We start from the raw sequence: 13,017 nt of genomic DNA on the forward strand, positions 1-13,017 counted from the left end.
TGCATCTATTTTAAGTTTCACAAAAAATCCACACGTCTCCCATGTGCTGTGCGCGATTCTCCGACGCTTGTGGCCCCGAAGGATGTCCTGCAAAAGGGGAGTAGCTTGGCCAGCTGCGAAAGGACAGAAAATGCAGGTTTTTGTGTGTGATTTAAATTGTGCGTGGCTGGGTGGATCTGCACTTCCGCCTTCTGGCCAGCTTCCTTGGAGGGGCGCTCAAGAGCAACCAGCAGTGGAATCTTAGGGATGGGACCCCAAGGGTCATCCATCCCAACCCTTTGCAATGCAGGGATCTCAGTACCCAATACCCAACTCTACTGCTCTTTTAAATCGGAACCAGTGAAGGTCCTGTGTGAGTGCCTGGAGGCACTTGGAGGATGGATGGCGGCTAGCAGATTGAGGTTGCATCCTGACAAGACAGAAGGACTGTTTTGGGGGGACAGGGGGCGGGCAGGTGTGGGGGACTCCCTGGTCCTGAATGGGGTGACTGTGCTCCCGAAGGACCAGGTGCGCAGCCTGGGGGTCATTTTGGACTCACAGCTGTCCATGGAGGCACAGGTCAATTCTGTGTCCAGGACAGCTATCTCCCAGCTCCATCTGGTACACAGGATGAGACCCTACCTGCCTGCAGACTGTCTCTCCAGAGTGGTGCATGCTCTGGTTATCTCCTGCTTGGACTACTGCCATGCGTTCTACGTGGGGCCACCTTGGAAGGTGACCCGGAAACTGCAACTAATCCAGAATACGGCAGCCAGACTGGGGACTGGGAGTGGAGACCATATAACACCGGTCTTGAAAGACCTACATTGGCTCCCAGGATGTTTCCAGGCACAATTCAAAATGTTGGTGCTGACCTTGAAAGCCCTAAATGGCCCAGTAGACCTGAAGGAGCATCTACATCCCTCTCTCTATATTTTTTTTTTTGGGGGGGGGGAAGAAATGAATGAATTCCTATGCCCCACAAATAGCCCAGAGATGCGTTTTAAATAAAAGGACACATTCTACTCATGTAAAAACACGCTGATTCCCGGACCATCCACTGGCCGGATTTAGAAGGCGATTGGGCCAGATCCCTGGGCCTTAGGTTGACTACCCCTGGTTTAAGGAGCCTAGGCTATGCATCTGAGTTTCTAACCCTGGTTAGGAGGGCCACTGACCGAGGTGGGATTTGTGAATGTAAAAATTTAATTCAGGAAAGCAATGCGGAGGCAAGGGGAGGCCATCATGGCTAGTGGAAATGTTGGAGGGGATGGAATAGGACGTCCCTATTTTCAGGGGAGAAACGTTGGAGGGGATGGAATAGGACGTCCCTATTTTCACGGGAGAAACGTTGGAGGGAATGGAATAGGACGTCCCTATTTTCAGGGGAGAAACGGAGGGGATGGAATAGGATGTCCCTCTTTTCAAGGAAGAAACGTTGGAGGGGATGGAATAGGATGTCCCTCTTTTCAGGGGAGAAACGTTGGAGGGGATGGAATAGGATGTCCCTCTTTTCACGGGAGAAACATTGGAGGGGATGGAATAGGACGTCCCTCTTTTCAGGGGAGAAACGTTGGAGGGGATGGAATAGGACGTCCCTATTTTCAGGGGAGAAACGTTGGAGGGGATGGAATAGGACGTCCCTATTTTCAGGGGAGAAATGTTGGAGGGGATGGAATAGGACGTCCCTATTTTCAGGGGAGAAATGTTGGAGGCTATATGAATATTGAAATGGAATTTGCACGTTATTGATAGTCTTATTCTCCAGGAATTTTAAGAGTCGCAAGGGACCCAAGTTTTCTAACCCTCATTTGAAGCCATCGAGGTCATTGGCCATCCCTGCCTCTTGTGGCAGGGAGTTCCATAGTCTAACTCTGCAGAAAGAATTCCTCCTTTTGATTTGTCCCGAACCTCCCGGCGTTCAACTTCCTTGGCTGACCCAGAGTTCGAGTCTTACGGCAAAGGGAGGAAACTGTCTCTCTCTCTGTCTGTCCACTTTCTCCCAACAGTAGACGGCGGGTTTGCATGTGAGCTTTGCAGCGCCAAAACCCTTAAATGGGGTTGGGAGGAGGACACCCTCCCCCCCCGAAAAGCTACATTTTATATTATTAGTACGTATTTAATTAGAACACGAACACACGAATGCTTTATGAATATTCATGATCGGGGTTATTAAAATGCATAATTAATCTGTGGGGTCTCTCTCTCTTTCTCTCTTTCCCCCGTTTTAATAACTCTATTAACGTAGCCATGGTGGGGGGGGGGGAGAAATGGAGCCCTGTGTTATTGTCCCTTCCTGCCGACCGGACGGGACATTGCGCGTTTAGAAGTTCCTGGCGAGCTGGAAGGCATCGTATTTTTTAATTTCACTGGTCTCTGCTTAAAGAAAAATACTGATTTTTATCAACAGTGGACCATATAGCTAGTTATGGGACACGGGTGGCGCTGTGGGTTAAACCACTGAGCCTAGGACTTGCTGATCAGAAGGTCGGCGGTTCGAATCCCCGCAATGACGGGGTGAGCTTCCATTGCTCGGTCCCAGCTCCTGCCAACCTAGCAGTTCCAAAGCACATCAAAGTGCAAGTAGATAAATAGGTACCACTCTGGCGGGAAGGTAAACAGCGTTTCTGTGCGCTGCTCTGGTTCGCCAGAAGCGGCTTAGTCCTGCTGGCCACGTGACCTGGAAGCTGTACGCCGGCTCCCTCGGCCAATAAAGCGAGATGAGCGCCACAACCCCAGAGGTGGCCACGACTGGACCTGATGGTCAGGGGTCCCTTTACCTTTATGTAGCTAGTTAGGTTTTTTCAGAGAAGATATGCCGGAAGAAAATAATCCATGTCTGCTCATTTCAGCAATAATAATAATAATAATATCAATCAATGAAATACCTTTATTGGCATTGCAGTCTAAAATGTTTCAAGTAACTGGAATAATTAAAAAGACACGGGTGAAGCTTTCAAGGGTTATAAGGCCACACTATGGTTGCGTGCATTTGGATATTCTGCTGCGTCCTGTCTATTTTCCACACGGTTAGCGTGTGGTCTAAACCACGGTGCCTCTTGGGCTTGCCAATCAGAAGGTCGGCGGTTCAAATCCCCGCAATGATGGGGTGAGCTCCCATTGTTCCGTCCCAGCACCTGCCCACCTAGCAGTTCGAAAGCACGTCAAAGTGCAAGTAGATAAATAGGTACTGCTCTGGCGGGAAGGTAAACGGCGTTTCCGTGCGCTGCTCTGGTTCGCCAGAAGCGGCTTAGTCCTGCTGGCCACATGACCCGGAAGCTGTACGCCGGCTCCCTCGGCCAGTAAAGCGAGATGAGCGCCACAACCCCAGAGTCGGCCATGACTGGACCTAATGGTCAGGGGTCCCTTTACCTTTACCTTTAATCGTAATTGAGGAGCAGGCTTTCGTGCCATCAGATTTTGTTGGGTTGCAGCGGACATTTTCGAAACTGGTTTGGGGGTTTATTTGAATATCAGAGCAGCCTTGAGTGCGAGGCTTCTAGTTCATTATAAAGAGACGGGCAGTGGCTTCTTTGCTTTATTTCCCACAACACCCTCCCTGTAAGGTTGGCCAGCGTGTGTTGTGCCCGGTTCCTTTTCAAGCTGCCTCCGTTTAATGTGTGAGCGTCTGCATGGAGAATATTCTGTTTTTGATGTTCCTCAAATTCGCATGTGACACCAAACTGGAAGGGGGCGCAAAAACGCCGCAGAAGACGGAACCGGCATTCGAGGCGACCTTAACGGATAGGAGAACTGGGCCGAAGCTAAAAATGTGCATTTCAATAGGGATAAATGTCAGGTTTTGCACCAAGGCAGGGAGAACCAGATGCACAAATATAGGATAGGGGGAACCGGGAACTGGATCTGGGGGTCTTGGTGGACCACAAGCCAAACATGAATCAGGGTGATGCAGCAGAAAAAATAAATAAAAACTAATGAAGTTCTAGGCTGCATCCACAGAAGTCTAGTGTCCAGATCATAGGAATTAATTTTTGTTGTTGTTTAGTCGTTTCGTCGTGTCCACTTCTTCGTGACCCCCTGGACCAGAGTACGCCAGGCCCTCCTGTCTTCCACTGCCTCCCGCAGTTTGGTCAAACTCATGCTGGCTGCTTCGAGAACACTGTCCAACCATCTCGTCCTCTGTCGTCCCCTTCTCCTTGCACCCTCCATCTTTCCCAACATCAGGGTCTTTTCCAGGGAGTCTTCTCTTCTCATGAGGTGGCCAAAGTCTTGGAGCCTCAGCTTCAGGATCTGTCCTTCCAGTGACCACTCAGGGCTGATTTCCTTCTGAATGGAGAGGTTGGATCTTCTTGCAGTCTATGGGACCAGAATTCAAAAGCATCCATTCTCCGGCGACCAGCCTTCTTTATGGTCCAGCTCTCACTTCCATACATCACTACTGGGAAATCCATAGCTTGAACTATACGGACCTTTGTTGGCAAGGTGATGTCTCTGCTTTTTAAGCAGAATTACTAGTCCCACTCTATTCTGCCTTGGTCAGACCTCACCTGGAATAATGCTTCCAGTTCTGGGCAGCACAATTTAAGATGGATGTTGACAAGCTGGAAGGTGGGCAGAGGAGGGAGACTGAGATGATCAAAGGTCTGGAAACCGAGCCTGATGAGGAACGGTCGAAGGAGCTGGCGATGTTTAGCCTGGGGAAAGAGGAGATAGCAGAGCCATCTTCCAATATGGGCTGTCACGTGGGAGAGGGAGCAAGCTTGTTTCCTCCGGCTCCCGAGGGTAGGACTCGAACTCGTGGCTTCGAGCGATGAGAAGGGAGATTCCAACTCAACATCTGGAAAAGCTTTCTGGCAGTCAGAGCTGTTCTGACACCCGGTGGCGGACTCTACTTCCTCGAAGGATTTTAAGTTTGAATGGCCCTCTATCCTGTATGCTTTAGATTCCTGCATTGCCAGGGGGTTGGAATAGATGACCGCTGGGGTTCCCTTTCACAGTTCCACGATTCTATCATTTGATCTGCTCCTTTAAACCGGTCCTCTGTGTCGGCATGTAGGATCTGTAAGCTCCTTGTGGGCAGAGCCCCCTGTCCATTGACCCAGATGTATAGTGATTTACAGAAGCTCTCAAATCCTGCTTTTTATTAGCTGGTTTTTTTCACGTTTTCGGCCGACACAGATTAAACTCTTATAGAACGGAGCACCAAAAACAGGGGGGGTGACCAGGGGGTGGGAGGGAGTAAATGGTGCATTTTTCAAAGCAAAAGTTATTGTCAGAGGCGACAGGAATGCAAAGCTCGCCCCCCTGAAAAAAAAATACTATCCCAAGTCGCATTAACATCTTTTTTTCCGCCACCGCGATTCCGCAAAGTAATCACATTGGAGAGAGCAGAGATTGGGGGGGGGGGGGGAGGAGCGGGGTATTTTTATTTTTTATTTTTTGATTAGGAAACAAAATCTAAATGAGGGTTATGAATATTCATTAGGCGTGGAGATTAATATGCATAATTATGCAAATTAGACAGCAATTAAACACCGATTCTCCAGGGAAATGATTAACACAAAAGGCTGCGGAATGGAAGCCTTGCAATTTTGAAAGAAGTTTCTGGTTAAATGAACAGTGAGGGGAGATGGGGCAGGCTGCGATTCACATAATAATAAGATGGAAAGGGGGGGTGGGAAACGATTCACACAATGGGGTGTTTTTGTGTGTTTGCACGGCGTTGCACTTTTGCACACCCAGCCTTGCACACTCGCATCGGAGCGTGCATTTCGGACCGAGGTTCCTTGGTTCTCAGACTTAATCCGTTCCGGAAATCCCGTTCCAAAACCAAAGCGTTCCAAAACCAAGGCAGCGCTTCCCCATAGAAAGTCATGCAAAACAGATCGATTTTTAAAAACAACCCCTAAAACAGTGATTCAACATAAATTTAATATCGAAACGAGACCATTGATCCATAAAATGAAAGCAAGAATCAATGCGCTGTACTATATAATAAGGCAATATTGGATGTGATAAAAATAAAAATTGTCTTTTTTTTTTGTTCACCTGCACTGATGACGGTCATTGCTTGGTTTTTTTAAATCCATTTTTGCAGTCAATCAATCAATCAGTAGCTGAACTGGGTTCCGCACAGTCACAAAAACAAATGAACTGAAAAAGCCTCAAATACAAAACCGCAAAATAAATAGCAAAAGCGCCAAACTTAATCCGGAACGGAAGTCCGTTTCACTTCTGAAATGTTCGGAAACCATGGCGCAGCTTCCGATTGGTGCAGGCGCCCCGGAAACAATAGCCGACAGCCACATTGGACACCCGGTTTCCGAAAAACGTTCAAAAACCAAAGCACTTACTTCCGGGTTTTCAGCGTTTGGATACAAAGGCGTTTGAGAACCAAGGTACCACTGCAACACCATAAAATGGACCCATGTTCCTGTAGAAAATTGCCATTGTGTCCCTCCAGGGCAGTGTTGCCTACACAGGCTGGCAGCATCTCTCCCGCCTTTTGGGCCGCGGACATTCTCTGCCCGATCTGGGTGCGCCGAGGTTCGAACCCGGCACACGTGCTCTGCCCATTCAGCCACCTCGCCTCTGCCCAATGGGTTGCGCTCTCCAGCTGGGCAAGTTGAGGAGAGCTGTTTTGCTTTGACTCCCTGCAAGCAGAAAGCTAGCAGCCCAGGGCGTGGGCCAATAGGGGCTGTTTCTGGGGGAATACGAAACCACTGGAACCATAACAATTCGGGGGAAATAATTCAGTTTAACCAAATTAAGTGTGGGGCAACTCCCCCCCTCCAATATTTTGTTTGGGGTGGGGTGTTGTTGTTTTTTAGAAGGCTAGTGAAAATAATATGGATTTAACTAAAGTTGGGAAGTTCGCCGTTTTCCCCACCCTTCCTCTCTCCTCTTCTCTATTGTTTGAACGCAAAATAGAACCTTTTCCCCATTCTGACACCCTAACTTTCTGCATGCAATTCCACCCTATGATGGAATTTAAAAATCTATCATCCAGTTCCGCTCTGAAGCTGAGTATCCCTGCATGGGAACTTTGCAAAACAGGAAAAAGTCTCTTTATTCTCTCTTAAACATCCAAATATTGCTCTAAAAAATATATAAAAAATTCCTTCCAGTAGCACCTTAAAAACCAACTAAGTTAGTTCTTGGTATGAGCTTTCGTGTGCATGCACACTTCTTCAGAATATTGCTCTGTTTGTGGAAGGAAAGCGGTTTTAGCTTCAGGAGAACACTGTCTTTGTACGATGGGACTGCTTATCAAAGCTGATTCCTTTAAATAAGAAGAAGAATAATTTCCTGGGCTTGTTTAATTTTTATTTCCCCCCCTTCTCCAGCAGGTTTGGACGAGCGGCCGGCCTCTGGGTCCTGGGCAGGAGGAGATCAGAATAACTCCACGTTTGACCAAGTCAGGGTAAGGATAATTAGAAAAACCACTTTGAAATAGAGCGAAAAAATCATAATCTCTTGCCTTTTGAGAATCATTTTTTGGGGGGTTGCAAATAGGGGTGCATGCAATTGATTGAATGAATCTTTATTTGAGTCAGCCATAGTAATAAAACAACAATACAATATAAAAAGAAGAGAAAGAACAGGTCAAATCACTAGTCAGTAAGACTTGATTTAAATCAATTTTCTTTACAGAAAGACTCAGCCTTGCTGGTCTAATCTTAATATTGACAACCAGATGAAGGTATCATTTTTGGAATAATAAATTTCCAGAGTAGTTTTTTACAGTTATATCAAAAATTTACTGATTTGGTGATATGATTAGCAATACAGAAGGCAGATAATTATGAAATTATGGCGAGGTTTAATAAGTTAACTGTGTATATTCGGACGACTTTTTCTGCTGTACTTTATCAGAAGGAGAAAAATCATTTCGTGAATAACAATTTGGACAATTTATTTAACTAAAACGATAACTTTGTAGCATATGTTTGTTAACTGATGTGGTTAAACGATTATACCTTAGAATGAAAACAACAACAATAATAATAATAAACTTAGAGTTTTAGCACGCATGAAAAGCTTAAACAAACCCTTATTTCCTGATGGACTATAATGCAACTTAAATAGAAAATCTTTCAAAAGATTACCCCCCCCCCAAAAAAAAGCATTTTATTTTAAAAACCTGATTTATTTATTTTTTTAAAATCCGATTTATTTATTTTTTCAATCATTGATTTTTACCCACCCTGTTACATTTGTTTTTTAAGGACCCGCTCCTACAATATTTTCTTTCTCTTTTTCTTCCAGCAGGGTTACGGCGAGGGCTCCCACTACGGCGAGCACAGAGAACTCCCATCCCATAATAGCCTATCTTCGTCATCATTCCTGGGGTCTGGGATCGTAGGTGAGAGCCGCTGCATTGGCGGGGAAAACCTTCCTGTTCCAAAATTTCTCGGCGGAGGTGCATCGCGATGCGGGGTGGGCTAGATGTCCGCTGGGGTGTCCCAAATTTGCTTTATTTTTCGGAGCAGTACCTGCTGCCAGCCAGTGCGGACACCACTAAAGTCAATGGGACATTTGGTACAGCGAGGATCACAGCCCACATCTAGCTTTCTGTGTTTGGGGTTGCAGAGGGCAGTCGCTTCAGGCGTGCTGCGTCGGCTCTGTGTTTTGTTTTGCATACAGGACGGGAGAATAAGGGCGCCTCTGAGCATGCGCCGAGTGCCGGAACGAGCTTTTTCAGTACAGGGGCAGCTGCTTTCGCACACAGAGCCGGGAGGGCTGCGGCCGGACGGCTTGAGTTTTGGGATTCGAACCCGCGCCCTAGTCTGCCGCCCTAACCTCTAAACCACTTAGTGAGGTCCACAAAGAATAATAAAATAATAATAAAATAATAAATAATAAAAAAAAAATAAAAAAAAATATTTTTATCCCGCCCTCCCCAGCCGAAGCCGGGCTCAGAGCGGCTAACAACGGTAAAAATAACATAAAATCATAATCGATTAATTGAAATACATTCTTCTTCTTTTTTAATTTTAAAATTTTTTTATTGTTAAAATAATTCAGGATTAATACACATATGTTAGAAATATACAAGCATACGAACATACATTCTAAATTCAATTCATTCCAAAATCAATTCAATAGTAATAAATTTTAATTTAATTATTTTAATAGGGCGGTTCACAAAAAACTTTATTCTTGAAAATTCCTGCTCCAAAGGTCTTATTTTACTACACTAGGGATTATATAGCTCTATCTGGAATTTCAATGCATATCAGTTAATAGCTTGACCGCCCCCCTCCTCAAAAATAGATGTTTACTTGGTCGTTTTCCTATGTCGTGAAGGCTAAAAACCGCCCTAATGGGGAACCACAAAGTGAATTTTTTGGGGGGAGCCACCTTTGTCCATCTTTGACCGGCCACAACAGTTTGCATCCTGCCCGTCCCCTCTTCCGAAACACCCCCCCTTTGAGTCTGAGACTCTGCTAATCCCCGCAAATCCGGGTGTTTTTTTGGGGGGGAGAGAAAGAGGGAAGGCCGTGGGGGGGGTGTCTGTTAATTCACCCGCGCCGATAAATAAATAGATGCCAATCAAATCTCCATTCATCCCTTTTGCAAAATTGCATGCCTGCAAACGAATCGGCGGGTTTGGGGTTTTATTTTATTGGGGGGGGGGGTTGCGAATAGCAGTTAACTAGTCTGGGAGCCGATAAGCCCTGGGCGGATCGTTACTTCTAGCAATTAACTCCTTTTCCGAAAAGTCCCGGCCTGCTAATCTAGTTGGCGTTGTGATCCGCTACCGTATTGGACAATGTTTTTTAATCGGTTCAGGCTGACCAAGACACACACACACACACACACACACACACACACACACACACACGGCCTCCCCCCACCATGCCAATCGCTGCCTTTAATCTCTTCCACCTTATCTCGCCTCCTTCCTCTCTTGCCGCTTCCCCCCCCCTACAAAAAAATTGCATTTTTAATACAATTATTGCAGTGTTGGCCAGTTCCCAAGAGACCGCGATCTACTCACAGAGTTCAAAACTGGCAATGATCTACCCCCTTTTGGGGGGTTCAGGGATCACAGTCGCTGAGCTTTTTTTAGCAAGGAAAACCCTGTTTTTAGGGGTTAAAGTTGTTGCGCGAGAGAGAGAGAGAGAGAGAGAGAGAGAGAGAGAGAGAGAGAGATGTTCAGACATTTTTCATTCTGGTCCCTGGGACCCTGGGCAAATGCATCAGCTCTGGGTTTTGTGCCTGCTTTTCTTAACCGTGGTTTAGCTTTGGATTTTTGCACCTGCTTTTCTTAACCATGGTTTAGCTGGGAGAGGGGGGGGGCGAGAGAGAGAGAGAGAGAGAGAGAGAGAGAGAGAGAGCGCAAGAGAGCGATGTTCAGACATTTTTCATTCTGGTCCCTGGGACCCTGAGCAAATGCGTCAGCTCTGGGTTTTGCGCCTGCTTTTCTGAACCGCGGTTTAGCTTTGGATTTTTGCGCCTGCTTTTTTTAACCATGGTTTAGCTTAAAGAGAGAGAGAGCGATGTTCAGACATCTTTCATTCTGGTCCCTGGGACCCTGAGCAAATGCATTAGCTCTGGGTTTTGCGCCTGCTTTTCTTAACCATGGTTTGGCTTTGGATTTTTGTGCCTTCTTTTCTTAACCATGGTTTAGCTGGTAGGTAGAGAGAGAGAGAGATGTCCAGACATTTTTCATTCTGGTCCCTGGGACCCTGAGAAAATGCGTCAGCACTGGGTTTTGCGCCTGCATTTCTGAACCACGGTTTAGCGTTAACCCTGGTTGTTGTTGTAATGTAATAGATGTTCAGACACTTTTCATTCTGGTCCCTGGGACCCTGGGCAAATGCGTCAGCTCTGAGTTTTGCACCTGCTTTTCTTAACCATGGTTTAGCCTTAACCCTGGTGCATGTGTATGTGTGTGAGAAAATAAATAAGGGAAAAACTCGTGGCTCTCTCACCAGGCAGAGGCGATTTAGGCCCAAGATCTGGTGACGAAACTGGCGGCATTCATTTTTTTTTTTGCACGGAGTGGAGGGAGAAATAAGGGGGGGCCCTGCGAGAGGCCGTCCTCCGCATGGCAAATTTAGCTCCTAAACCGCTTTGACAGAGGCGGGGGGGGGGAATTAGGTCAGTTAAAAGATTTTGCCCTGCAACCCCGCGACCTCTTGCTGACTTAACGCTAAGCCTCTCCAGAGAGTCGGGGAATGTGGGCGTCGGGAAAAGCGTAGGGTGGCTGTATTTCGACATTTGTTTGTGTGTGGTTTTTTTGCAAAATCTCCAAAAGAAAAATGGAAGTTTTTTACATACACAAACACACACCTTTTTTTAAGGGACATTGCCAAAAAATAAAAGTCAGTGATTCCGATAAGGGAATGCCCTATTACTGGGTTTCCGCCCGGGACATTTTAGCCACTTTTAGGAAGAATTCCGCCCAGATGCCATTTTTGGCGGACAGATCCTGGCTACGTCTGGGGAATTACGGCCGTACCTCAGCCCTAAGTGATACATTTATACATTTTTGCCAGTTTACTTGTTTGTTAGACACCAGGATAATTCCCAGCTCTTCCTCTCCTTCAAATTGGAACCAGGGAAGGCCGTTTGAGGGTGCATGGCAGCGAATCTTGCCAGGCGCTTTCCTTAGAAGGTGACCCGGAAACTGCAACTAATCCAGAATGCGGCAGCCAGACTGGGGACTGGGAGTGGAGACCATGTAACCCCAGTCCTGAAAGACCTGCATTGGCTCCCAGAACGTTTCCAAGCACAATTCAAAGTGTTGGTGCTGACCTTGAAAGCCCTAAATGGCCCATTATCCCTGAAGGAGCGTCTCCACCCCCATCGTCCAGCCCAGACACCGGGGTCCATCTCCCGAGGGTCTTCTGGCGGTTCCCTCCCTGTGAGAAGCGAGGTTACAGGGAACCAGGCAGAGGGCCTTCTCGGTGGTGGCGCCCTCCCTTTAGACAGGAATTATTTTGACGCACAACTCTCTCTATCCTATATTATTATCATTGTGGTTATCTCCTGCTTGGACTACTGCCATGCGCTCTCCGTGGGGCTACCTTGGAAGGTGACCCAGAAACTGCAACTAATCCAGAATGTGGCAGCTAGACTGGGGTCTGTGAGTGGAGACCATATAACACCAGTCCTGAAAGACCTACATTGGCTCCCAGGACGTTTCCGGGCACAATTCAAAGTGTTGGTGCTGACCTTGAAAGCCCTAAACGGCCTCATCCCTTCGTCCCCATCCCGGACACCTGGGTCCTTCTCCCCAGGATCTTCCCTCCCTGCGAGAAGCGAGGTTGCAGAGAACCAGGCAGAGGGCCTTCTCAGTGGTGGCGCCCGCCCTGTGGAACGCCCTCCCACCAGATGTCAAGAACCATGCAACTTTTAGGAGACGCCTGAAGGCATTTTTGGAAGGGGAAAAAATAACACCCTTCTTGCCATACGTCTGGACAAAAGGCAGTCCCGTTTCGTAAGGCAGTCCACTTAATCTGACATCTCTCAAGATATAAAGGCCTGGGTTGTACAGGGAGGGGGAAATGGTGGGGCTGTCCCCCAAATTTTCCCGTTTCCTCCAGTTTTTCGAAAACAAATAACGGAGGGGGGCAGGAAAAAAATAGAGGGGGACGTAGAGGGCCTTCCACAGGGTGGGCACCACCACCAAGAAGGCCCTTTACGTCCCCCTCTATTTTTTCTTGTCTCCACCCCCCACACGTTATTTGTTTTTGAAAAACTGGAGGAAATGGGAAAATTGGGTGGACAACCGCACCATTTCCCCCTCCCTGTACACCCCCGGCCTATAGATCTATAGTTGTTGTTGTTATCATAATCAACTACATCCTGTCCCATTTCCACATTAATCTGTGTTTCCTTTTTTCCTTTCCGAAAACCCATACGGAAATGTGTATTTTTAAATCCCAATTTCATCGCAAAATATGTTTTTCAACACCTCCTTTTGTCTCGCCCGGACGCCTCTCCAAAAATTTGGCAGAATGCATTTCTCCAAACGCAGAGGAGTGCGGACTCCAGGAAGGCAGGATTACACCCTGATCTGTGCATTCATTTGGGAGGTTTTAACGTTTTGGGTAAAGGGTGGCA

At 47.0% G+C, this 13,017-nt stretch overlaps 1 protein-coding gene across 9 annotated transcripts in view; it reads left to right on the forward strand.

Annotated features, from left to right (window-relative positions):
• TCF3 (transcription factor 3) overlaps positions 1 to 13,017 on the forward strand; it is a 93,310-nt gene that overhangs the window by 41,545 nt on the left and 38,748 nt on the right. For 5 of the 9 annotated variants that reach the window (XM_079960622.1, XM_079960624.1, XM_079960625.1 and 2 more), the window contains exons 4-5: positions 7,287 to 7,363; positions 8,209 to 8,305. In XM_079960622.1, coding sequence (XP_079816748.1) covers positions 7,287 to 7,363; positions 8,209 to 8,305 — 174 coding nt within the window. The remainder of the gene's footprint in view (positions 1 to 7,286; positions 7,364 to 8,208; positions 8,306 to 13,017) is intronic. The other 4 variants (XM_079960626.1, XM_079960620.1, XM_079960621.1 and 1 more) reach the window with 3 other exon arrangements.

Source organism: Podarcis cretensis, assembly GCF_951804945.1.
Source record: "Podarcis cretensis genome assembly, chromosome: 18".
Taxonomy (NCBI): domain Eukaryota; kingdom Metazoa; phylum Chordata; class Lepidosauria; order Squamata; family Lacertidae; genus Podarcis; species Podarcis cretensis.